The sequence below is a fragment of the Maniola jurtina genome, chromosome 27 (genome assembly GCF_905333055.1).
Source record: "Maniola jurtina chromosome 27, ilManJurt1.1, whole genome shotgun sequence".
In the NCBI taxonomy this organism is placed as follows: domain Eukaryota; kingdom Metazoa; phylum Arthropoda; class Insecta; order Lepidoptera; family Nymphalidae; genus Maniola; species Maniola jurtina.
The window spans coordinates 503,353-529,292 of NC_060055.1; the positions used below are offsets into that span (position 1 = coordinate 503,353).

Here is a 25,940-nt window from a genome sequence, read left to right on the forward strand (position 1 = left end):
AGTCCGGGCGGTCAAGCCAAGACCCTCGGTCCCAGTATGAGGTCGTGAGACATGACCATGACGCTCCTACGGGATTACGATTTGTGGCGAGGGCCGCGCAGGACTAGTTCCCACACAGCCTTCTCAGAGGCAGGGTAAGTGCACACTGAACTCGCCTCTCCCTCCACGAGGATGTCTCCCTCAAATCCACCCTCACGTCTCGTCCACTGTGCCCTCTGCTAGTCAGAAGGACACGTGGAGAGACCTCCCCCCCTGCCAGGTCATTAGCCATAGCTAACAATATCCCCAAACAGAAAATTATTAGCCATGTTACCGGGGCGCACCGGCCCAAATACTGCTCCTCCCCTCGGACGTATCCAAAAGGGACCAGCAGCACTCAGGCACACTGGGAGGTTACCTGGCTGGCACCCCCTCGACTTCATACCTAGGCACATTACAAGTGTAGCTAAACAAAAGTTATTTTTTACTTTTTAGTGTTTGTGGTTTTGAAGTCGGTTTTATTTTTCTTTTGAATTTTTTTTATTAAATATAAATAAAAGAAGTTTCGCAAAAATCATTTCTTTATTTTCAACAATAAGTATAAAGTAATATAGAGACAACAGTATTAATACCCAACATAGTTCACAGATTCATTTACATTACATACATACATACATCCAACCACAACATTAAATCCTAATCACAAACTTTTGACAAAAAACTAAACAATACAAATGATTATGTACCCGCATGTAAAGTTTAAAAGCTTTAAATTTTGATTTTGCTCTAGGTTTCTGTGGTGCTGGCACTTTTTGACAAGAGCATAATGTGGTTGTCAAAAAGAGGCAGCATTTAAAAAAAAATCTAAATCCGTTTATGTGCCCTTGGCCTTAAAAATTGGTCCAGGCTGAGCAAAAATCATAAATCTTAGGAATATCAGATGGAACGGAGTAACTTGGTCGAGGTATTCGAATCTTAATGAGGAACTTTCCAGCGAACGTTCCATAAAATTATCATAGATGTCTCTGAATGCATAGCTCCATAATTTTATGGAACGTTCGCTGGAATACCCTTATTCGGTTTATGTTACGTGATATCTTACCGAAAGATTTTGTTTGGAGTCTTAAAGAAAACATGGGTACGGAAAAAATATAGGAAAACATGGTGGATAGTCATCAAAATCTTCGCTTGACAAATACTTAGGTCTTCGTCTACACTTCCAATATCTCTCAATACAACGGCAATGATAATCGTCATCTTCATCATCAGTTTCAGTGGACCGTCGTTTTACACCTTCTTTTTCTGTCATAGCCCATTTAGGACGTCTTTTATTAACACTAGGTTTCGGTGCTGTGAATTGTATATCAGATATTTGACCTGTTGATGTAGCCACACTCAAACGCTTTGTTGTATCAAACGTTTTATCGATTTTGTTTTTAAAATCTTCACGAGATTTTTCGATACCATCATTTCTAAAGGATTGGCATCCTATTGAGGATTTATTAGCTTGATCTTTTTCTCTATCTTCTTGAGTTTGTTTAATTAGAATACCCGATTGATTAGCTATGCTACTTCTATGATCATCAGTAGAATACATTGCTGCATTTGGAATTTGGTGAGAGCTTGGGGGATATGCTTGTGGCAATTCAAATTGGCCTGTTCTATATCCACTTGGTCCAGCTACTTGACTGATTCCTATTCCTTCACTTGTTTGAGGATTGTATTGGAAACTTGAAGGCTCTTCAAGCGAACTCATTCTTGGGTCTTTATTCAAAAAAGATGGCTGCGTTTGAGAATTTCCTAATATATCTACTCGTTGATGATTAATATTTGGATGGCAATTTTGATTTATTGACTTACTTTGTACTCCATTAAGTGATCTATCTCGTTGATATTCCCGTGGCGCATAAGATGAAGTAGGAATAGAATAACGTTGTGTATTGTTAATTATATTCTGCCTTGGAGTGTGAATCTGACTGTCTTTTAATGAATGCCATTGATCAGCTGATTCTTTAAAGCTTGAACTGGTTGGACTTTCTTCTGAAGATCTTCTGTAACTAGATGGTTCAACAATATCATGTGGCTGGTACGTAGGTGTTTCTGTTATAATATTCAAGTCATGACCGTTGGATGATAAACGTTGAGCTTTATTGTTACTTAAATTGTTTTCAAAAAGACGATTTTGGTATGACGGAGATGTCTCGATATAACTCGAGGCAAAAGGAATATTCTTACCAAATTCATCATAAGAGTCAGGAGCCTGAAATATTACTTTTTTATTATTCGGACCTTTGTCTTGTTTCTGCATATTTTTTACTCTGTTTATTAATTCGTCTACCATAAAGTTTAAGTTCAACCTTTGACCTTCTTTGAGTGGCGTTTTTTCGAGAAACTTTGTTATTTCATTTCTAAGAACAGTTTCTGAATCATCTGTGCTTGAACTGTTCTCTATTTCTTTGATTTTCATTGTCAGCATATCCAATTGCATTTTTGTGTGATATGTGTTGATTGAGTCCTCATTTGGAACAACAGGCAAATCTGTGTACCACTGTTCTACTTCCAATCCCAGAAGTATATCATCAGCTTCTTCTTTTATAGTTCTTTCATTTGGCAGAGGTACTTTTTCTAACGCATTCATAAGTTCCGATTTATAAGAAGAGGTATCAACGTTTCTAAATTCTTTGTCATGATTCTTTTTCAAGTCTTCGACAAAATTTCCGATTTCGCGTGTCAATTTTTTCTTGAACACGTCAGAAATCAACTTATTATCATTTTTAAATCTAGTATAAAGTAGATATTCCTCAACTAGTTTTATTATTTGAAGATCTTCGTGCTGTTTTATAGATTCCTCACGCTCATTGTCTATTATGCCATGTGTGCGTAGGTTTGTGATGACATTTTTTACTAGTTTATTTTTAAAGGAAGCATCCTCATGTGCCCGTATATGGTCGTAAAGATTAACAGTTTTCTCAATAAACTCTACTTTGAGCGAGAGTCTTACAGATTTCATCTCTTGAGTTTGCGGTAAACAATCCAATAAATCCTCAATCGCGTCATCTAAAAGATCTTCGTAAAAGAAACAATTGTAATAAGTGGCAGGATCACAGTTTAACTTGGACACAATTTTCCACAGACTATTGTGTAATTCAACTCTAGCTCTCTCCACTACAGGTGCTTGGTCAGGACTAATCGTTTTTATAGGTACTTTCTGCACCCAATCTTTTACGAATTGCTGATATTCAGCCTCGAGTTGTTCAACAGATTTCATACTTTGACTTGAATTCTTCAAATCAATACAGCAGACTGCTTTTGAATTTTGATTACATCTAATCTTGTTATAAGATTCCCTGAAAGTTAAATTGGGAGATCCAATAGACATGGTCATAACATTAATATCTCTCGAGCTAGTTGAAACAGATACACCTAATGGAATCTTTTCATTTTTGTTTCGCTCTATAAAATCAGGTTCATGTTTTATTCCTGGTGAGGACTTGTTCAATTTAATATTATTATCGCTTCTCGAAGAACCACTTAAAAAAGGTTTTTTACCTACATCGTCACCTTGATTAGAAGCATGGTATGAATTACTATTATCGTGACAGTTTGAAAACATAGGTAGTCCTCGAATTCGGGTCATCAATTCTGGAGCATGGTCTTTAGGTATTAAATTATCTTCCCCCACAAGTTTACTAATCCATTTATATATTTGGTACCGTAAATGTTCAAGCTCTGTTTCGTCAGATCCTCTACTTGTAGGATTTAACTCTAAATACTTGTGTCTATCCATTATATCTCCAGCTAAATCGTTTATTATAACTTGCCTTAATTCGTTCTCTCTATTTTCTGGAATTTGTAACTTTAAACTTGAAAGCCATTCATCTATTTGCCTACATAATTCATTAGTATACCTATCTAGAGCAATATTATTCTTATTTTTTTTACTCTCTATGCTAACTTTTGAGTTATGTGCCGTAGATTTTCGGGAACGTGCGACGTGTTGTATATTTGGAAGTACAATTAATGTTTCAGATCGTATTCTTGACGGTACAGCGTCGTTAATAAATGATTGTTCTAAATTAGTTATCAAAAGATTTGCAAAAAGTGTAGATTGGCATTCTGAAAATCCATGGTCTCTCAAAATTTTGAAAACGCTTTTTCTAACGCGTCTGTTGCAACCAAATCTTATTTCCTCTATTGATATCATAAGACAATCCAGTAAATCATTTTCTAAATCTTTGATTTTGTGTCGATTCATTTTCAAACAGGTCTTTTCTAAATACAAGATAAGTTCGGATGATATAAAGATTTTGAGTTCACTCTCAGTTGGTGGCACATATCCTACAGAAATAGAGCTACAAATTTCTTTAAATTCTTCTAATTCTCTTCTACTGCTATCTGTACTTCTGGCTGACTTCTTGCAACCAATGTGTTTCACTTTATTTATCAATATATCCGCTAATCTGCTTAAAACAGCTCTTCTGTTTCCTTTGATTTCAGTAGGCAGAGTATCCAATTTATCTAAAATGTCTGTTTTCAGTTTGTATTTTCTATTTGATTCAAGAGGCTTGCTAACATAGTATTTTAAGCAATCAAAAAAGTCGTAAAAAATGAATTCCTTGTCAAATTTTCTGCCACAAGATTCTTTTGGTTTAAGAGGGATCAAATCTAACCAATCATCTAATATATCAGCCAAATCATTTTCATCTGAAGTTTTATACGGTGTAACTTTAGCATTATAAATTCTAGCGTAAGATTGAAATCTTTTTAACTCTTTTGAATTGTTAGTTAACCGACTGCATTTATGCTCATATAATTTACCGCCATGTTTAGACACACTTTCGGGATTTTTCGCGAATTTTATTAAAAACTTATTGCTTTTATTAATTCTACTGTGTGATTTTCTATGGAATTTGGAGCAGCAGGGTCCTAAATGTAAATCTTGTATTATTAATAACTCGTTTTGAATCGTTTTTATCTCGTCCTGTGACTTGCTTCCTTTATACTGTTTTAGTTTACTATCGCTCAGTTCTATAGCGCTTATGGCTGGTTTGAATTCTCTACTAGGTTTCGTGGTAGATATTTCTTGGCGATCAAAATCTGTTTGTAGTACCACTGTCAGTTCTGATGGAAGCTTCGATACTTCTGAATCTGGTTCAGCGCGAGATGGAGACGGCGTGAGGGGTACTGCTATCTGGAAAAGTTTATTTTTATCAATTTTTAGGGTTCCGTACCTCAAAAGGAAAAACGGAACCCTTATAGGGTCACTTTATTGTCTGTCTGCCTGTCAAGAAACCTATAGGGTACTTCCTGTTGACTTAGAATCATGAAATTTGGTAGGTAGGTAGCACAAGTATAGGAATAAATCTGAAAACCGCGAATTTGTGGTTACATAATTTAAAAAAAAATACAATTTTAGTTATGCCCCCCCCCCCCCCCCCCCTCCCTTCCGAACCTCGCCTCTATGGTAAGTGATGATGCAGTCTAAAATGGAAGCGGGCTTTAGAAGGGGTATGGCACCTATACCTCCGATTAGTGTCTACGCGACATCGGTTTGGCGGCACGGCTTTGCCTGTAAGATGGTAACTAACCACGGGCGAAGCTTCCCACAAAACTATAATATAATATAAATATAAATTCTCAAATTTAACTTACAGTTCTCTGCGAAGGCACAGGTATTGGTACAGTGACTACTTCTCTCGACACCATTTGTACCGCCACTGAAATTACAGTTTTGTATAATCCTACTTCTTATCTTACTAATATTATAAACTCGAAAGTTTGTGTGTATGTGTGTGTGTGTGTGTTTGTTACTCCTTCACGCAAAAACCACTGGACGGATTTGGCTGAAATTCAGAATAGAGATAGATAATATATCCTGGAATAGCACATAGGCTACTTTTATCCCGGAAAATCAAAGAGTTCCCACGGGATTTCGAGAAACCTAAATCCATGCGGACGAAGTCGCGGTCTTCAGCTAGTAGAATATAATATTTTTATTCAAAACTAGCTGTGCCCGCGACTTCGTTCGCGTGGAATACTCTCAGCGCGCTTTATATAGCCACGGACGCTCAGGCGCGAGGCGTGTAGTACGTACTCTGTACGTTAAAAATGTTCGCCGTGATTCTTTAAATTGACATAACTTTTTTATTTATGAACCGATTGACATGAAATAAACACTAAATGTTAAGTGAAGCTTACTACAATATATTAGTGAAAACCGTATCTAAATCGAATAAGCCGTTTTTGATATTAGCGTGCACAAACACACAGACAAACAGACAAAAAAAAATTAATTACAATTTCGGGTTCGGCATCGATATAATAACGACCCCTGCTACTTTTTTTTATATATTTCCATTGTACAGACATCACTTTTCTACAATTTTATTATAATATGTATAGATAGATAATAAATTTTTATAGCGCTTTTAGATGCCTAATGAGATAAAGCGGTGATAATACTCGTAGGTATAGAGCGTCGGCAGACGTGTGGACTCGTGCTAGAGATCCTGAATATTATGCCAAAAATTGTAGGCTATGCTGTCGTAGAATCATAGGAAAATAGGGCTACTTTATGGCCAATTCACACCAATTGCGTAATAGTGTAATCACACTTCACACTAATGTTATAAAGGAGAAAGTTTGTATGCGTGTGTGTGTGTGTGTGTGTGTGTGTGTGTATGTTTGTTACTCCTTCACGCAAAAACTACTGGACGGATTGGGCTGAAATTTTGAATGGAGATAGATTATACCCTGGATTAGCACATAGGCTACTTTTTATCCCGGAAAATCAAAGAGTTCCCACGGGAATTTAAAAAACCTACATCCACGCGAACGAAGTCGCGGGCATCAGCTAGTTGCGTAATACTTTAAATGTAGTATTACCTTGTATTTCCATATTCACCGAATTTGTGTTCTGAAAAAAGAAAAATTGAGTTTTAGCAACAGTGAATATGGAAATACTATTAAAAGTAGGATATTTTTATCAATTCTTAAACCATGAAAAACGAAAATGGCAAATCTTATAGCACAAGTATAAGGTATTTGTGGTTACATCACAAAAAAACCGGCCAAGTGCGAATCAGACTCGCGCACTGAGGGTTCCGTACTCGGGTATTTTCCAACATTTTGAACGATAAATCAAAAACTGTTTTAGAATGTACAGGTCAGACAGACAGACAGACAACGAAGTGATCCTATAAGGGTTCCGTTTTTCCTTTTGAGGTACGGAACCCTAAAAATAATTAAAAAGTGTTATTTCCTGTACATACGATGGCACGGAACCCTTCGTGTACGAGTCCCGACTCACACTTGACCGACTTTTTTCTATAAGATATTGTATTTAATTATGGTATAAACCAACCGATTGTGCTTCTAATCCTTTGTCAATCATGTGCGGTTCACATCTCTCCCTTGTACTGTTTAGTTTCTCAGGTTGACAATTTGACTGAAAACAAGTGTAAATTAAAAATTTATAACACCCCTGACAAGTGAAAGTTACAGTAACAGCAAAGAGCTGATAACTTTCAAACGGCTGAACCGATTTTCTTGGATTATAGCTAAGAACACTCTCGATCAAGCCACCTTTCAGTGTTTCAAACAAAAAAGACTAAATTAAAATCGGTTCATTAGTTTAGGAGCTACGATGCTAGACAGATACACAGATACACACGTCAAACTTATAACACCCAAGTAAATTCATCAGACTCGTTTGACGTCGTCTGCCCACCTAGTGAGGGTCTTCCAATGAAAGAAATAAAGAAAGAAAGAAAAAACGTTTATTTTTGAAAGCTGTGCCACACATTACCAATTATACCTACCTACGGGTTAGGTAGTATAATATACATATAAAGTAGACTTTTACAAGTGCTTGCGAATAGTCAAAACAATTTACCAGTGGTTCGGAATGCCGTTGAAAGGGTCTAAGTTTAAGAAATTAATTCTAGTATCGACTATTCTCACAAATTAGTCGATACTAGAATTAACTTCTTAAACTGCACCTTTCAAGTAAAGATTTTTATATAAACCTGTGCGGATGATGCTGCCTGCCATTGGCGCAATTAAATTGCCATAAGCCTACGTTGTCGTATTAGTTTACTTACGAATACGAATTTCGCGGGCAGGGCCGTCGCTTGCCCCTTAAGTAAGAAAAATACCTGTCAAAGTCGGTTAGTAAAAAAATATCATGTTATTACTTGATGAGACAAGGTACGTATCCCATCCCGGACTTTCCTGGACACATCCCGAAGGCAACGGACGTCATTTGTCCGGCAGAATGTTGACCTTCTCCAAGCCTCCAGGGTTTCTTGGTCTACTGGACCTCTTCTAGATCTTTCTCGAGTTGGGGACTCTTGTAACCTGTAGTTTAAATTCTTCTGTCAACGGCCCACTACTGAACACGGGTCTCCTCTCAGGATTCCATCAGAACCGTCTAGCAAGCAGTACAATATAAAAGCACATCTTCCACACTACATCATAATATAAACGTAGTCATTTAAGGACGTATTTGCACACTTGTATAGATTTTCGGTACGCTTTGTGGCTAAAATATACTAAGTAAATTGGAACTACAGATTGCTAAAAATAGATTGGTCCTTTATCTCCAGAGATCGAGTAATTTTTTGATAAAATCATTAATTTTGATACTATAAGAACGATTTTCCTTCACCTCTTCCACGCAGAATTAACGATTTAGGGTCAAGTTTAGGTACATTTTTCTCAGTTTACGTACGGATTTTATTCTTCTAATAAATATTTTCCGTTAGCACATAATGTGTACCTCAAAATGTGAGATTATTATATTAATAGTATTATAAAAATAAATAAAAACATCGTGTATAAATTTTTCACGTATTTTGCTTCAACCGCAAACCTTAATACAGTGCACTAAGGGTTATTTTGATATTGGGCAGGCAATGGTATGATTTCAAAATTATATCAGTCAGCGGCTAGCCGCCTTCGTGGGTGGTCTCTGCGTCGGTTGCTATAATTTTTTGATGTGGAAAAGATCGCTGTACGAACACAAAATAGTTCGACAAAACCCTAACTGATATTTATAGGTACTTATTCCGTGATTGTGCTGATATTTTGGCAAGGTAAGATAATAATGATAATATTATGTACCTATTATCACATTTTATCGTTAGCTGGATTTTTTTCTTGAGCATGATAGTGATCTGATAGTGAACTTCGAAGGCTGCGACAGGAACTTGAAGACTAGAAGAACTAGATGTGTCCAGTTTGGGCTCGTTTTCTTAGTCATGACGAGATCTTACCTCCGGATTTGTGGAGTGACCTGATGGTATACCTCGAAAGTCACTATTGGAACTCGGAGACGAATAGAGCTAGGTGTTTCGAGTTTGGGCTCATTTTCTTAGTCATGATGAGATCTTACCTCCGAATTTGTGGAGTGACCTGATGGTATACCTCGGAAGTCACTATTGGAACTCGGAGACGAATAGAGCTAGGTGTTTCGAGTTTGGGCTCATTTTCTTAGTCATGATGAGATCTTACCTCCGGATTTGTGGAGTGACCTGATGGTATACCTCGAAAGTCACTATTGGAACTCGGAGACGAATAGAGCTAGGTGTTTCGAGTTTGGGCTCATTTTCTTAGTCATGATGAGATCTTACCTCCGGATTTGTGGAGTGACCTGATGGTATACCTCGGAAGTCACTATTGGAACTCGGAGACGAATAGAGCTAGGTGTTTCGAGTTTGGGCTCATTTTCTTAGACATGATGAGATCTTACCTCCGGATTTGTGGAGTGACCTGATGGTATACCTTGGAAGTCACTATTGGAACTCGGAGACGAATAGAGCTAGGTGTTTCGAGTTTGGGCTCATTTTCTTAGTCATGATGAGATCTTTCCTCCGGATTTGTGGAGTGACCTGATGGTATACCTCGGAAGTCACTATTGGAACTCGGAGACGAATAGAGCTAGGTGTTTCGAGTTTGGGCTCATTTTCTTAGTAATGATGAGATCTTACCTCCGGATTTGTGGAGTGACCTGATGGTATACCTCGGAAGTCACTATTGGAACTCGGAGACGAATAGAGCTAGGTGTTTCAAGTTTGGGCTCATTTTCTTATTCATGATGAGATCTTACCTCCGGATTTGTGGAGTGACCTGATGGTATACCTCGGAAGTCACTATTGGAACTCGGAGACGAATAGAGCTAGGTGTTTCGAGTTTGGGCTCATTTTCTTAGTAATGATGAGATCTTACCTCCGGATTTGTGGAGTGACCTGATGGTATACCTCGGCAGTCACTATTGGAATTCGGAGACGAATAGAGCTAGGTGTTTCGAGTTTGGGCTCATTTTCTTAGTCATGATGAGATCTTACCTCCGGATTTGTGGAGTGACCTGATGGTATACCTCGGAAGTCACTATTGGAACTCGGAGACGAATAGAGCTAGGTGTTTCGAGTTTGGGCTCATTTTCTTAGTAATGATGAGATCTTACCTCCGGATTTGTGGAGTGACCTGATGGTATACCTCGGAAGTCACTATTGGAACTCGGAGACGAATAGAGCTAGATGTTTCGAGTTTGGGCTCATTTTCTTAGTCATGATGAGATCTTACCTCCGGATTTGTGGAGTGACCTGATGGTATACCTCGGAAGTCACTATTGGAACTTGGAGACGAATAGAGCTAGGTGTTTCGAGTTTGGGCTCATTTTCTTAGACATGATGAGATCTTACCTCCGGATTTGTGGAGTGACCTGATGGTATACCTCGGAAGTCACTATTGGAACTCGGAGACGAATAGAGCTAGGTGTTTCGAGTTTGGGCTCATTTTCTTAGTCATGATGAGATCTTACCTCCGGATTTGTGGAGTGACCTGATGGTATACCTCGGAAGTCACTATTGGAACTCGGAGACGAATAGAGCTAGGTGTTTCGAGTTTGGGTTCATTTTCTTAGTAATGATGAGATCTTACCTCCGGATTTGTGGAGTGACCTGATGGTATACCTCGGAAGTCACTATTGGAACTCGGAGACGAATAGAGCTAGGTGTTTCGAGTTTGGGCTCATTTTCTTAGTCATGATGAGATCTTACCTCCGGATTTGTGGAGTGACCTGATGGTATACCTCGGAAGTCACTATTGGAACTCGGAGACGAATAGAGCTAGGTGTTTCGAGTTTGGGCTCATTTTCTTAGTCATGATGAGATCTTACCTCCGGATTTGTGGAGTGACCTGATGGTATACTTTGGAAGTCACTATTGGAACTCGGAGACGAATAGAGCTAGGTGTTTCGAGTTTGGGCTCATTTTCTTAGTCATGATGAGATCTTACCTCCGGATTTGTGAAGTGACCTGATGGTATACCTCGGAAGTCACTATTGGAACTCGGAGACGAATAGAGCTAGCTGTTTCGAGTTCGGGCTCATTTTCTTAGTCATGATGAGATCTTACCTCCAGATTTGTGGAGTGACCTGATGGTATACCTCGGAAGTCACTATTGGAACTCGGAGACGAATAGAGCTAGGTGTTTCGAGTTTGGGCTCATTTTCTTAGTCATGATGAGATCTTACCTCCGGATTTGTGGAGTGACCTGATAGTATACCTCGGAAGTCACTATTGGAACTCGGAGACGAATAGAGCTAGGTGTTTCGAGTTTGGGCTCATTTTCTTAGTCATGAAGAGATCTTACCTCCGGATTTGTGGAGTGACCTGATGGTACACCTCGGAAGTCACTATTGGAACTCGGAGACGAATAGAGCTAGGTGTTTCGAGTTTGGGCTCATTTTCTTAGTCATGATGAGATGTTACCTCCGGATTCGTGAAGTGACCTGATGGTATACCTCGGATGTCACTATTGGAACTCGGAGACGAATAAAGCTAGCTGTTTCGAGTTCGGGCTCATTTTCTTAGTCATGATGAGATCTTACCTCCGGATTTGTGGAGTGACCTGATGGTATACCTCGGAAGTCACTATTGGAACTTACAAAACGAGCTCAAACTCATAACATCTAACTCTACTCGACTCGAAAGTCCAATAGTGGCTTTTGAAGTATACCTTCAGAGCACTCCAACAAGTTTCAAGGTATAATCTCGTCATAACTAACAAAACGAGCCCAAACTCGAAACACCTAGCTCTATTCGTCTCCGAGTTCCAATAGTGACTTTCGAGGTATACCATCAGGTCACTCCACAAATCCGGAGGTAAGATCTCATCATGACTAAGAAAATGAGCCCAAACTCGAAACACCTAGCTCTATTCGTCTCCGAGTTCCAATAGTGACTTCCGAGGTATACCATCAGGTCACTCCACAAATCCGGAGGTAAGATCTCATCATGACTAAGAAAATGAGCCCAAACTCGAAACACCTAGCTCTATTCGTCTCCGAGTTCTAATAGTGACTTCCGAAGTATACCATCAGGTCACTCCACAAATCCGGAGGTAAGATCTCTTCATGACTAAGAAAATGAGCCCAAACTCGAAACACCTAGCTCTATTCGTCTCCGAGTTCCAATAGTGACTTCCGATGATACCATCAGGTCACTCCACAAATCCGGAGGTAAGATCTCATCATGACTAAGAAAATGAGTCCAAACTCGAAACACCTAGCTCTATTCGTCTTCGAGTTCCAATAGTGTCTTCCAAAGTATACCATCAGGTCACTCCACAAATCCGGAGGTAAGATCTCATCATGACTAAGAAAATGAGCCCAAACTCGAAACACCTAGCTCTATTCGTCTCCGAGTTCCAATAGTGACTTCCGAGGTATACCATCAGGTCACTCCACAAATCCGGAGGTAAGATCTCATCATGACTAATAAAATGAGCCCAAACTCGAAACACCTAGCTCTATTCGTCTCCGAGTTCCAATAGTGACTTTCGAGGTATACCATCAGGTCACTCCACAAATCCGGAGGTAAGATCTCACCATGACTAAGAAAATGAGCCCAAACTCGAAACACCTAGCTCTATTCGTCTCCGAGTTCCAATAGTGACTTCCGAGGTATACCATCAGGTCACTCCACAAATCCGGAGGTAAGATCTCATCATGACTAAGAAAATGAGCCCAAACTCGAAACACCTAGCTCTATTCGTCTCCGAGTTCCAATAGTGACTTCCGAGGTGTACCATCAGGTCACTCCACAAATCCGGAGGTAAGATCTCTTCATGACTAAGAAAATGAGCCCAAACTCGAAACACCTAGCTCTATTCGTCTCCGAGTTCCAATAGTGACTTCCGAGGATACCATCAGGTCACTCCACAAATCCGGAGGTAAGATCTCATCATGACTAAGAAAATGAGTCCAAACTTGAAACACCTAGCTCTATTCGTCTCCGAGTTCCAATAGTGACTTCCAAAGTATACCATCAGGTCACTCCACAAATCCGGAGGTAAGATCTCATCATGACTAAGAAAATGAGCCCAAACTCGAAACACCTAGCTCTATTCGTCTCCGAGTTCCAATAGTGACTTCCGAGGTATACCATCAGGTCACTCCACAAATCCGGAGGTAAGATCTCATCATGACTAAGAAAATGAGCCCAAACTCGAAACACCTAGCTCTATTCGTCTCCGAGTTCCAATAGTGACTTTCGAGGTATACCATCAGGTCACTCCACAAATCCGGAGGTAAGATCTCATCATGACTAAGAAAATGAGCTCAAACTCGAAACACCTAGCTCTATTCGTCTCCGAGTTCCAATAGTGACTTCCGAGGTATACCATCAGGTCACTCCACAAATCCGGAGGTAAGATCTCATCATGACTAAGAAAATGAGCCCAAACTCGAAACACCTAGCTCTATTCGTCTCCGAGTTCCAATAGTGACTTCCGAGGTATACCATCAGGTCACTCCACAAATCCGGAGGTAAGATCTCATCATGACTAAGAAAATGAGCCCAAACTCGAAACACCTAGCTCTATTCGTCTCTGAGTTCCAGTAGTAGGTTCCAAAGTATGCAATTTCATCAAGTCGGGAGGTAATGTAATGCTATCCTTCTCAGATTATTTTAGTCATAGTAGGAGCTCATAATTTCATAAGCATGGAAATGTTGTTCATTGCCAAGAAGTCATGGTGAAATATTTCATCATCAGACCCTTAGTCTGTAGGCACTGTTCTACTTACTGTATTATTGTCAAGATACATATTTAAAAAAAAAACTGTTAAAAAAAAATAGATGACCAAATATAAAATAAAATAAAAATATCAAAGTATCAAAATCAAGTCGATTCACTCATTTTGACGCAGCTGTGTGCGTGTGGGCAGTGTACTTATGTAGTAGTGCAATTTTGATACCTATTCATTTTGCAAAGACGTCCTTAATTACTTAAAACCTACAACTATTTTTTTTATTCAGTTACAAAGCTCTTGACTGCAATCTCACCTGATGGTAAGTGATGATGCAGTCTAAGATGTGAGCGGGTTAACCTGGAAGGGGCATCGTACCGGATCGCTAAATCGCTTGGCGCTACGGCTTTCCCGGTAGGGTGGTAACTAGCCACTGCCGAAGCCCACCAGACACACCGGAACACCTGCCTGTCAGCATACGATTTGTGTGTGTGTGTGGTAACGGTAGGGCTGACATCTGAGTGAATCCCATCGAGCGGGACAAGGACGGCGGTAACTATAGCGCTGTCCTTGTCCAGCTCGATGGACTTGTGCTTCATGTTGTGGAAGCAACATCAGTGCTTCTTGCTCGCGTGCATTACCTTTTACTCCTAACATCAGGTTCATATAACTGGCGAGGATATTTTGGGCTAGTTATGTTCCTGGATGGAACATCCATGTTGATGGTCTGATTGGACATGTCTGAGTCCATATTGCGGGTTGGTGACACGTTGGACCTTTGTTTAATGGCCGCTGGAAGAAATATAAAACACTTTTGAAAACTTACTAAACTAACTTATTACTTAGTTTGTAACTTCAATACTGCAATCCCAAATCGATCCCAAACTAAACGTCTCATTGGAAAACCTGGATAACTCAGAGACGTTAGCTCTCTTTGCGTGTTCTATCGCCTTTAAATAATGGGGAGTGCTCTGTTGTTTGACCTCTCCACCCTCCTTTTTCTACACCCGCACCGCACGCCACCGCAAGCAATTTCATCCTCACCACCTGTGTGTCTGGTGCACTTCGACCGCCCGTTGTGCCAGATCCTTTTTTCCACGCACATGCAAACAGTGGAATCTACTCCCATCGGCGGTGTTCCCACTAGATTACAACATGGGGTTATTCAAGTGGCGGACCAACAAATTCCTGAAAGGTCGGCCACGCATTGGCGGTTCCTCTGGTGTTGCAAATGTGCTGGGCGGCGGTAATCACTTAACATCAAGTGACCCGCCTGCTCGTTTGTTCGCTATTTTTTAAATAAATGTAGTATAGAAGCCTAGATAGTATAGATTACAGGGAGGGCGCTGCAGCGAACAGTGAAACATTAGCTCCGCGTAAAAATATTCTAAATATACAATTAAAGCAATTTAGTTATTCTTAGTGTGTTAAATATGTAAATCTTTGTGCAACTCATAAGTGGAAACGTTTGCAAAAATACACATTTCCAGGAACTGTGAAAATTTCCGTGCTTTAGTTCCACCCGTTCGGACTTCAATATACACAAAAAAGACTGAGTGGAAGTGATCACAAAACGAAAAACAATACGCGATTAGTGGTATACATGTATTATAAACTGATAAAATAAAGGAAAAGTTCATAAAAGTGGATTACAAAAGTGTTAAATATGACGAAAATAACAATTATTCTAAATCTGTACAAACAAAACTTTTTGAGGGTGTGCAAAAAATAACAACAGTGACGATTCAACGGTCAAACGCTGTTAAACAAAGCGGACAAAAATTTCGTCATATCTGTTACCAACGACATTGGCTCAGCGGTCGAACGATTGGATTATCGCCACCTAGAATCGACATCTACGCTGGTTCAATCCCAGGCCCGGAATTTTTAAAGTTTTTTTTTATTTATTTTTTATTTTTTTATTTTTACTATACAACATGTCGAACTTCGAGCAACTGTTACGCGAGCTTAGATGCGACATCAGAAAAGATTCGGAGGAGTCACTCAGAATAGTGGAAGAGCGAATCACAAAAAGTATTAACGAAAATATAGATACAAAATTCGAAGACATTCAAGCGCAGATTGAAATAATAAAGAAGAACAATAACGAGCAAAATGAGAGGATTCTTGCAATAGAAAAACAGATGAAATGCAGGAATATAATATTTTTTGGAGTTGAAGAAGGGGAAAAATCTTATAAAGAATTAGAAAACAAAATAATAAATATAGTAAAAACAGAAATAAAGGTGGATTGCAACAGTAACGAAATTGAAATAACAAAAAGGATGGGGAAAAAAGCAGAAAATAAAATAAGACCTATAGTAGCCACTTTTACAACTTATGGCAAAAAGATTTCTATTCTAAAAAATAAACAGCACCTTAAAAACAAAACAATTTATTTGAAGGAAGACTACCCAAAACAAATATTGGAAAAAAGAAAACAGCTTCAAGACCAACTGCAACAAGCACGAAATGAAGGAAAGTTCGCATATCTACGCCAGGATAGGCTAATAATACATGAACCAAATAAAACTCGAAAGAATGCTGAAAGCACAAATAGTCAAAGTTCTAGGAAGAGAGAATTAGAGTCTACCCCTCCGAGTCAAATGAGCAACCCTTATGCTCAAGTAAATCAACCTTCATCAAATTATCACATGGCAAAGAAAAATAAACATAAGAGGAATATCTAGAATAAGGGGCAAAGCTCCATGAATAGTTTTCTACAAAAACCACCAGCACCAAAAATATTTACTGCAGTCACACTCGATGAGGAATGCGATGAATAGCAATTTCTACAACCCCTCCATCCAGTTTAAACCCTGCTGCCCACTCAGAACAATTTACATAACAAGCAATAAGAAGAAAAACTTTTAAGAAAAACAGTCTCCCAACCCGGTTGGTCACCGTGGGAGAGCTAGACCAGTACCCTCCAGTCATAAGAGTTTTTAGATTGGATAATACAAGTATGAATTATAATAAAATACCTACATAACAAAAAAATAAAATAAGTCGATCGTAAAAAGAAACACAACAAAGAGTATATACTAAAAATTTCCTATTCCTATTATTTCATAACATTAATATTATTATTTATATATATTGAGTATGAATGTAAGAAAAGTTAGTAAAAATTATGCAACCAAAGACAGAGAAATATGGAAACGACTGGAGGAGGCCTTCGTCCAAAATGGGCGTACTGAAACGAAATGTGAAAGGAGAATAAGAAACTTACCTATTAAAATATGAAAGCTAGTAGTAATATGAAATAGTAATAATGTGTACTCATTTAAAAATGTAAATATAAGTAATGTAAATATATGTAATGTAATATAAAATGTAAATGTAAATAAGAAAATTAGTAATTTAAAAAAAAAAAAAAAAACTAGTGATGTATAAAAAAAAATATATAAATATAAATTAGTATTATTAATAGGATAAGTCTTGTTTATGTACTACATTTTATATACTTAAGATGGAAAATCTAGTACTTATTAACATAAAATGTAATGATTGCAAAAATGTTTCAGTAAATAAAGGCTATAATATTATTATTATTATTATATTAGTATAGAAGCCTAATTGCAAAGAATTTCTCATCTCATTCAGTCTCATTGTAAGGTCTACATCTCCTGAGGATGCTCCGGTGTCGGGGCGAAACGTGCGTCGAGTGGTGTTGGAATTTGTGTGGTGCTGCGTGGTGGTGGTGCGTGTGCCTTGCTTGGTGGCTGGCTTTTCCTGCATGTTTATCAGTGGGAGGGCGGGCGGTATATGTCGCATGCTGCATGTTGCACCATACAGATTTCTTTGGTTTGGCGGATTATAGCAAATTAAGCTTTTGGTTCCTTGTATTTTAAAAATAAGTTATGAATTAATTAATTAGGTGCTTTTATTCTTACAATGTTTAGCTTGTGTATAACAGATGAGTCTTTCCACGATCTCAGATGAACGGTCTTGGGATATATTTGGATATTTTCGTAAGGAGTTGGTGAAGGAATCAGGCTGAGTGGAGGCCTTTGGAGAGAATACTGAACCTGAAAATCATTATAAAAGTAAAGATTTACTGTGTTCAACTACTTTCTTTCTTTAGATACTAGTAGGTATCTTTATGTCGTCGACATTTTATTTATTAATCTAATTTTTTTGGAGCTAACGAAAACCAGCGCTGAGCATTGCTATCAATGCTCGGCCATTCTGAGTTTGCGGCCTATTGTTAATTGTTAGTTTTTTATTTTATAGATATAATATTATATAACACATGTTTCTGTAACTAGCAATAAGAAAACAATAAAGCCTATTTATTATATTATACACATTACACATACATTATATTATACACATCATTCCTCATATACATGGCTAAGGTACGCTAAGGTTTGAAATACTCTTCCGCGATCTTTTGCCGAGTTTCTTGCTGGTTCTTCTCGGTAGGAACGGCATTCTGAACCAGTGGTAAATTATTTTGACGATTCAAAAGCACTTGTAAAAGTCTACTTGAACAAAAATCTATTATATTCTGTGTTTTCTATCAATTATTATCCGAGCAGGTAATTACAACTTAATTAAGTATCTTTACAATAAGAGTGATTAGACATCTATCTTAGGCCACATCATTATTTTCCATCACGTGTGAGTATGGTCAATCATGTGCCTAATACTTTAAACAAGTGTAAATTAAAAATTTATAACACCCCCGACAAGGTTACAGTAACTAGAAAAGAGCTGATAGCTTTTCAACGGCTGAACCGATTTTTTGGATTGTAGCTAAGATCACTCTCGCTCAAGCCACCTTTGAAACAAAAAAGACTAAATTAAAATCGGTTCATTAGTTTAGGAGCTACGATGCCACAGACAGATACACAGATACGCAGATACACAGATACACACGTCAAACTTACAACACCCCTCTTTTTGGGTCGGGGGTTAAAAAGTATTATTTCTTGTACGATGTTACGGAACCCTTCGTATTTGAGTCCGGTTCAAACTTGGCTGTTTTTAGGGTTCCGTACCTGAAAAGGAAAAAGGATAGGATACCCTTATAGGATCACTTTGTTGTCTGTCTGTCTGTCTGCCAAGAAACCTATAGGGTACTTCCCGTTGACCTAGAATCATGAAAGGCAGGTAGGTAGATCTAGCACAAGTACAGGAATAAATCTGAAAACCCCGAATTTGTGGTTACATCATTTAAAAAAAAATGTGTTCCAATTTTCAAAGTGAGATAACTATATCAAGTGGGATATCATATGAAAGGGCTTTAGCCTTTATCTGTATATTCTAAAACGGATTTTTATTTATTTTTACGAATAATAGTATTTTATTTATCGGAAAAAATACCCGCGAACGGAACCCTCGGTGCGCGAGTCTAACTCGCACTTGGCCGGTTTTCCAAATAATTTCTTTCTCTAAGTATGTAGGTACACATACAGATACGAACTAAGTACCTATACATACCTCTGTCAGACCAGCACATGCCACCTCTAAAACTGTCGCATTTTGTAGCCAGACAATAAGTCTCACCACTACCCACTCCTCCAATTTGGAAGTTTTCACGACCTGCAACAAAAAATACAGCAGTTACCCGCAGCGGGTTAGCGCGGAGCTGTGCTGGTGTGCGGGGCGTCTCCACCCCGATTGCCATCTCAACATGTCGTACAATGTATCACACGTCCTCGGCAACCTGGGCGGTCTACTTGGCTTCTGGAGCGAGCTTGAATGGCTGGAGTGAAGACTTCGGCGGGGAGGGGCAACGCACGCACAACAGACGGAAACGTTGAAGTGCGGAAACCAGCCCAGAGAGAAGAAGAAGAAGAATAATGTATCACACGAACACACTTAATATTATATAGGCGAAAGTTTGTGTATGTGTGTGTGTATGTTTGTTACTCCTTCACGCAAAAACTACTGGACTGATTTGGCTGAAATTTGAAATGGAGATAGATAATATCCATGATTAGCACATAGACTACTATTTATCCCGAAAAATCAAAGAGTTCCCACGGGATTTCGGAAAACCTAAATCCACGCGGACGAAGTTGCGGGCATCAGCTAGTGTATAATATGTGTATTTCTTGTACGATGGTACAGAACCATTCGTGTGCGAGTCCAACTCGTACTTGGCCGGTTTTTTTTTTTTTTTAATTATTTAAGTTATGTACAAACGTTACTCCTGGACTTCGTCTGTGGTGGCGTTTGCTGGCGCGCGTGTTGTGACTTTTTGGAGTGATTTTTTTGTTAAAACTGACTGGAAAGCGCTCTAAGGGGGTGCCGTGCGTGTGTCGGCGAGCGCCGGCACAGACGGGGTCCATACTTGTATAGTTTAACTAACTTGTTACAAAAAACTACAAACTTGACATTGGCTAATCATTGTAAAAGCCAGACGAGAGAGAAAAAAAACGTTAGTCCAAAGATTTACCTCTTTCACAACATAGATGCGATTGGGCAAGTTTCCTTAGTATCCAGAAGCATAAGCAGAGCATAAAGCAGCTAAAACAAAAGAGAGGGGGGTATGATTACCGGGACAAAGCTCAGCCTTCTGTGGGGGGAACTCTGTCACCAGCTCTGGAGGGGAGGTTGGAGTCATGTGGCAATGCATCATCTGGAAATAGAGAAGAGAAACTGACTGACTGACAGCGATACATCAACGTAGGTACAACTCAAACCGCTGAGTGTTCTTGAGACTTTACACGTAGGTTCTCTCTAGGAAGCTATACCTACACGATCAAGTATAGCTACACGATCAAAATAAATAGTTTAGATAATACTTTTAGGTCAGGACTTACCGAATTTAACTTTAAACACAAGTTAAAATCATACTTTCAAAACAAATATTAACAATTCCCATTTTTGAAAAATTAAATATACTTAACAAAAAATATTATCTTGTAATGTTCCCTAGTGCTTCTATAAATAATGTATATATTATTTATGGAAGCACTATACCCAAAATCTTTTAATGGACGGAATGATAAGCAACAATACTAAACCTTAGTGGTTTTTTTGTTGTGTTAAAAGCATTTGTTAAACGTTCAATATTTGATAGTTAATAATAAAAAAAAAAAAAAAAAGTAATATACCGTCAAGTTTGCATTACGCCGTTTGACGGTGTTTTTGACGGTTGGCTTCAAGTAACATGCATGACAAGTCGACTTCAAGCATAATTTTAAACAAGTGTAAATTAAAAATTATAACACCCCCGACAAAGTATCTGAGTTTTCCAAAACATCATTTTCAAATAAATAATTATGTATCAAGGCAACGTCCATCTTGACAGCTAGTCATTTGTCAATTGACATAATATTATGAACCTAACGGTCTGTTACAAAGTTACAAGAAAACTAGAAAAGAGATGATAACTTTTAAACGGCTGAACCAATTTTCTTGGATTATAGCTAAGAACACTCTCGATCAAGCCACCTTTCAAATAAAAAAAACTAAAATAAAATCGGTTCATTCGTTTAGGCGCTACGACGCCACAGACAGATACACAGATACACACGTCAAACTTATAACACCCCTATTTTTGGGTCGGGGGTTAAAAAAAAGATTATTAGCCATGCTAATCATGACTAATACTCCCCTTTCCCCTCCAATGAAGCGTAAAGCTTGTGCCAGGAGTGGGTACGACAATAGTGCAACGGGTTTGAACCGCCAACCTTTCAGAATCCAGTCCGGTCCTCAACCGTTGAACTATCGAGGCTCTAAATTGAATACTTACTGCCGATTTGATCAAGTTCGCAGTGTCATGCAAACTTGAACGTGCATATAATATAGGTACACCTCCACAAGAATTAATGATTTCAGAATTTTCCCCTGGGCAAAGCCGAGGAAATAGTCCATTCTCCATGCTAATAATATTAAAAAAAGTGTAAATTAAAAATTTATAACACCCCCGACGATCCAAAGTATTTGAGTTTTCCAAAACATCATTTTCAAATAAATATTTATGTATTTAGGCAACGTCCATCTTGACAGCTTGACATTTGTCAATTGACATAATATTATGAACCTAACGGTTATCTAAAGTTCTTTTCTACAAGAAAACTAGAAAAGAGCTCATAACTCTTAAACGGCTTAACCAATTTTTTTAGATTATAGCTAAGAACACTCGCGATCAAGCCACCTTTCAAACAAAAAAAACTAAATTAAAATCGGTTCATTCGTTTAGGCGCTACGATGCCACAGACAGATACACAGATACACAGATACACAGATACACAGATACACAGATACACAGATACACAGATACACACGTCAAACTTATAACACCCCTCTTTTTGGGTCGGGGGTTAAAAATGCAGAAATTAGTTGCAGAAATATGTGTCTGTCTCACTCTCTATTCCATCACTTTTATAGTTCAATGGAATAGCAATCCGACACGACAGGAGAAAGATCACTGCTTTACTCCGAGGCACATTGGGGCCAACTTCCCCACTCCGGGCTACTGGGAATTTCTTGACAGAAACCCCAATATTTTTTAAACCGACCTGGGATCTGAAACTGGGACCTTATGATCGCAACCGAAATGGTTACTAGACCAATGAGAAGGGAGACTTTTAGTGTAGAAAAAGAACTAACCCTATAAGTGCTAGCATATCGTCCATCTGTCGCCTGTACTCCGCTCTCTCGTGTCGACACGTCACGGTCAGGTTCGTACTGGTACGCTGCTTGATGGCTTCCGTACTGGGCCGCTGCCTGGTGACTCGCGTACTGGGGTGAGTTCTGGTGAACCCCGTACTGGGATGAAGTCTGGTGACCAGCGTATCGGTACGCTTCCTGGTGGTCTAAGTTCACTTGCGGTGCGTCGGGATGCAGTACTGGAAAAATTATGAATTTGCACATCAAAACTGCCTATTCAATCAGTGTTTCAATATAACCTCGCAAAGAAATCATTGAGTCATCAGCATCACCAGTAATAAGGTCTTCCTTCACCCTTCTGTCTGTCTGTCTGTCCGTCCGTCCATCCGTCCGTCTCTCCGTCCGTTTGTCCGTCTGTCCGTCTGTCCGTCGGTCTGTCAACAAACCTATAATACGTTCCGTACTCGGGTATTTTTCCAACATTTTGCACGATAAATCAAAAACTATTGTACATAAAAATAAATAAAAATCTGTTTTAGAATGTACAGGTATCAAGCCCTTTCATATGATACCCCACTTGATATAGTTATCTTACTTTGATTAATTTTTTTTAAATGATGTGACCACAAATTCGCGGTTTTCAGATTTATTCCTTTACTTGTGCTATAAGACCTACCTACCTGCCAAACTTCATGATTCTAGGTCAACGGTAAGTAGCCTATAGGTTTCTTGACAGACACGACGGACGGACGGACAGACAGACAACAAAGTGATCCTATAAGGGTTCCGTTTTTCCTTTAGAGGAGTTCATTCCAAGGTTTTCAGTTATCAGAATGAGGAAATCGGTTACCAGCGTCAGGCAGGAGAGTATACTGTCGCCCAGAATCTAGCAACGTGACAGCGAGACCAGCGTCCTTCAGTCCGCGCACCACCGCCACCATGCCCTCACCACCTTCCATCGCTTTACCATCAGATCCACTCAACACTTATGGGTATATGCTGAAACAGACACGAAAATTAAAGCCTTTGAACTTTGAACAGACTTACAGCGTTATTGATGTCGCGGTACCATGCAGCACGACAGAATGGTGTACAGCAGATATAATGCAGCAGCGTGACTTCTTTCTTTAATTAACCCCCGACCCAAAAAGAGGGGTGTTATAAGTTTGACATGTGTATCTGTCTGTGGCATCGTAGCTCCTAAACTAATGAACCGATTTTAATTTAGTTTTTTTTTGTTTGAAAGGTGGCTTGATCGAGAGTGTTCTTAGCTATAATCCAAGAAAATCGGTTCAGCCGTTTGAAAGTTATCAGCTCTTTTCTAGTTACTGTAACCTTCATCAATTAACACGAGCGTTATAAAAGCGTTGTGTTATAAAACCCGGCGTTGGCGGGTATTAACGTTGTACACGTTAAAAAAGCGTTGTCGTCTGAACAGATACTCGGGTCTTGGGAATGCATTTGTTCTATTTGAACGCTTTTTTAACGGACGTTATAAGAGCTCTCGTATGAATGAGCCCTAATGGAAAGTGATTATGTGGCCTAAGATGGAACGCGTTTTTTTAGAAGACGCCTTGGTTGAAGATACCTGGATTGTAATTACTAGAAAACACAAATCGCGGAAGAGTATTCCAAACCTTCGCCTTCGGAATGGTGCGCGTTGGATTATCGAATTTCACCTCGCTATACACGGAACCAAAAGCTTAATTTGCTATAATCCGCTAAACCAAACAAATCTGAATGGTGTAACATGCAGCATGCGCCATGCACGTAGCACCACACAAATCTCAAAACCACTCGACGCACGTTTCGCTCTTCTCATGGACTTCCGCAAAATAACGCCTGCTCCTATACAACAACAAAATGATACCCGCGACTTCGTCCGCGTGGATTTAGGTTTTTCGAAATCCCGTGGGAACTCTTTGATTTTCCGGGATAAAAAGTAGCCTATGTGCTAATCCTGGATATTATCTCCATTCCGAATTTCAGCCAAATCCGTCCAGTGGTTTTTGCGTGAAGGAGTAACAAACATACACACACACACACACACATACACACACATACATACACAAACTTTCACCTTTATAATATTATTAAGTGTGATGTGAAGTGTGATGTGATGTGATAGTGTGAGGTGTGATAGTGTGATTCACCTCGTTACTTACGGTCATCTTCATCAGGCGAGTTGAGGAGTAGCAGTCAGGTCGATAAACGCTGTGCCAGTTTTGACAAGTAGGAACAGGCCTGGAAAGTGTTAGAAGGTGATGATGATGGTTATAAGTAAGAAAAACCGGCCAAGTGCGAGTCAGACTCGCGCACCGAGGGTTCCGTACTCGGGTATTTTACCGACATTGTGCACGATATATCAAAAACTATTGTGCATAAAAATAAACCAAAATCTGTTTTAGAATGTAAAGCCCTTTGCCCATATGATACCCCACTTGGTATAGTTATCTTACTTTGAAAATTTAAACACATTTTAATTTTCTGAAATGATATAAGCACAAATACACGGTTTTCGGATTTATTCCTTTACTTGTGCTATAAGACTTAAATACCGGCTTTTCATGATTCTAGGTCAACGGGAAGTACCCTATAGGTTTTCTTGACAGACACGACGGACGGACGGACGGACGGACAGACAGACAGACAGACAACAAAGTGATCCTATAAGGGTTCCGTTTTTCCTTTTGAGCGACGGAACTTTAAAAAGGCCTCGAACGCCGGACCCCACGAAATCCGAAATGAGGCCTATCATATCGATTTAAAAATATTAACTTACATTTCCCGAAGGATTTGTATTTTATATGAATTTTTCTCTAAACTCCTTTTTCTACTGGCTCAAAAAACGGAAATTTTTACCAAAATTTAGAATTCAAGTGACATTTTACTGCTTTCAATTCTGATTTCAGTCTAATTTCAATACACTTTTGACAGATTTTTATTCTTCTAGCAGCCTTCTTCTAGCATTTTATTGAGTTTAACTTAGCTAACCAGTACAGTGATCATATAAAAATGATGAATTTTAATCCAAAAGCTTCTTATAGGTACATTTTTTTTTCTATCTACCAAAGAGTATATAAACACTACGTTCTACTATCTACCTACATAATCATAATGAGATTGGGATATTTTAAAAATTAGTACACAAATACCTAATGTACCAAATATTTTTTTAATGATATAGTTTTCGATTTTCTTTAGATCTTCTGTAGATCTTCTATTTTGACACCTTTTTTGACATTTTTAATCACAGTACCTTTTATGAGTATTTTGACGATATTTTAACGGAAAATGTGATAAACATATTATTCATCCAAGGATAAACAATAATAATTCGAAAACTTATAATAAACAA

The 25,940-nt window shown here is 38.7% G+C and overlaps 1 protein-coding gene across 7 annotated transcripts; it reads right to left on the minus strand.

Moving 5' to 3' along the window:
• Nucleotides 1-547: 547 nt before the first annotated feature.
• LOC123879152 lies at nucleotides 548-25,799 on the minus strand. 7 transcript variants are annotated; one of them, XM_045926719.1, is made up of 13 exons: nucleotides 25,747-25,799; nucleotides 24,748-24,826; nucleotides 23,433-23,581; nucleotides 22,583-22,821; nucleotides 20,522-20,603; nucleotides 19,460-19,561; nucleotides 17,908-18,042; nucleotides 14,653-14,803; nucleotides 8,175-8,337; nucleotides 7,343-7,426; nucleotides 6,865-6,895; nucleotides 5,632-5,696; nucleotides 548-5,170 (listed from the first exon to the last, which is right to left on the minus strand). In XM_045926719.1, the coding sequence occupies exons 3-13, from the start codon at nucleotides 23,539-23,541 to the stop codon at nucleotides 1,103-1,105; spliced, it is 5,229 nt and encodes a 1,742-aa protein (XP_045782675.1). In that variant the 5' UTR covers nucleotides 23,542-23,581; nucleotides 24,748-24,826; nucleotides 25,747-25,799; the 3' UTR covers nucleotides 548-1,102. The 7 variants fall into 7 exon arrangements, with proteins under 7 accessions (XP_045782675.1, XP_045782676.1, XP_045782673.1 ...); XM_045926720.1 differs by lacking the exon at nucleotides 25,747-25,799 and adding an exon at nucleotides 25,365-25,651 and having other exon boundaries at nucleotides 24,736-24,826; XM_045926717.1 differs by lacking the exon at nucleotides 25,747-25,799 and adding an exon at nucleotides 25,365-25,650.
• Between the last annotated feature and the right edge of the window lie 141 nt (nucleotides 25,800-25,940).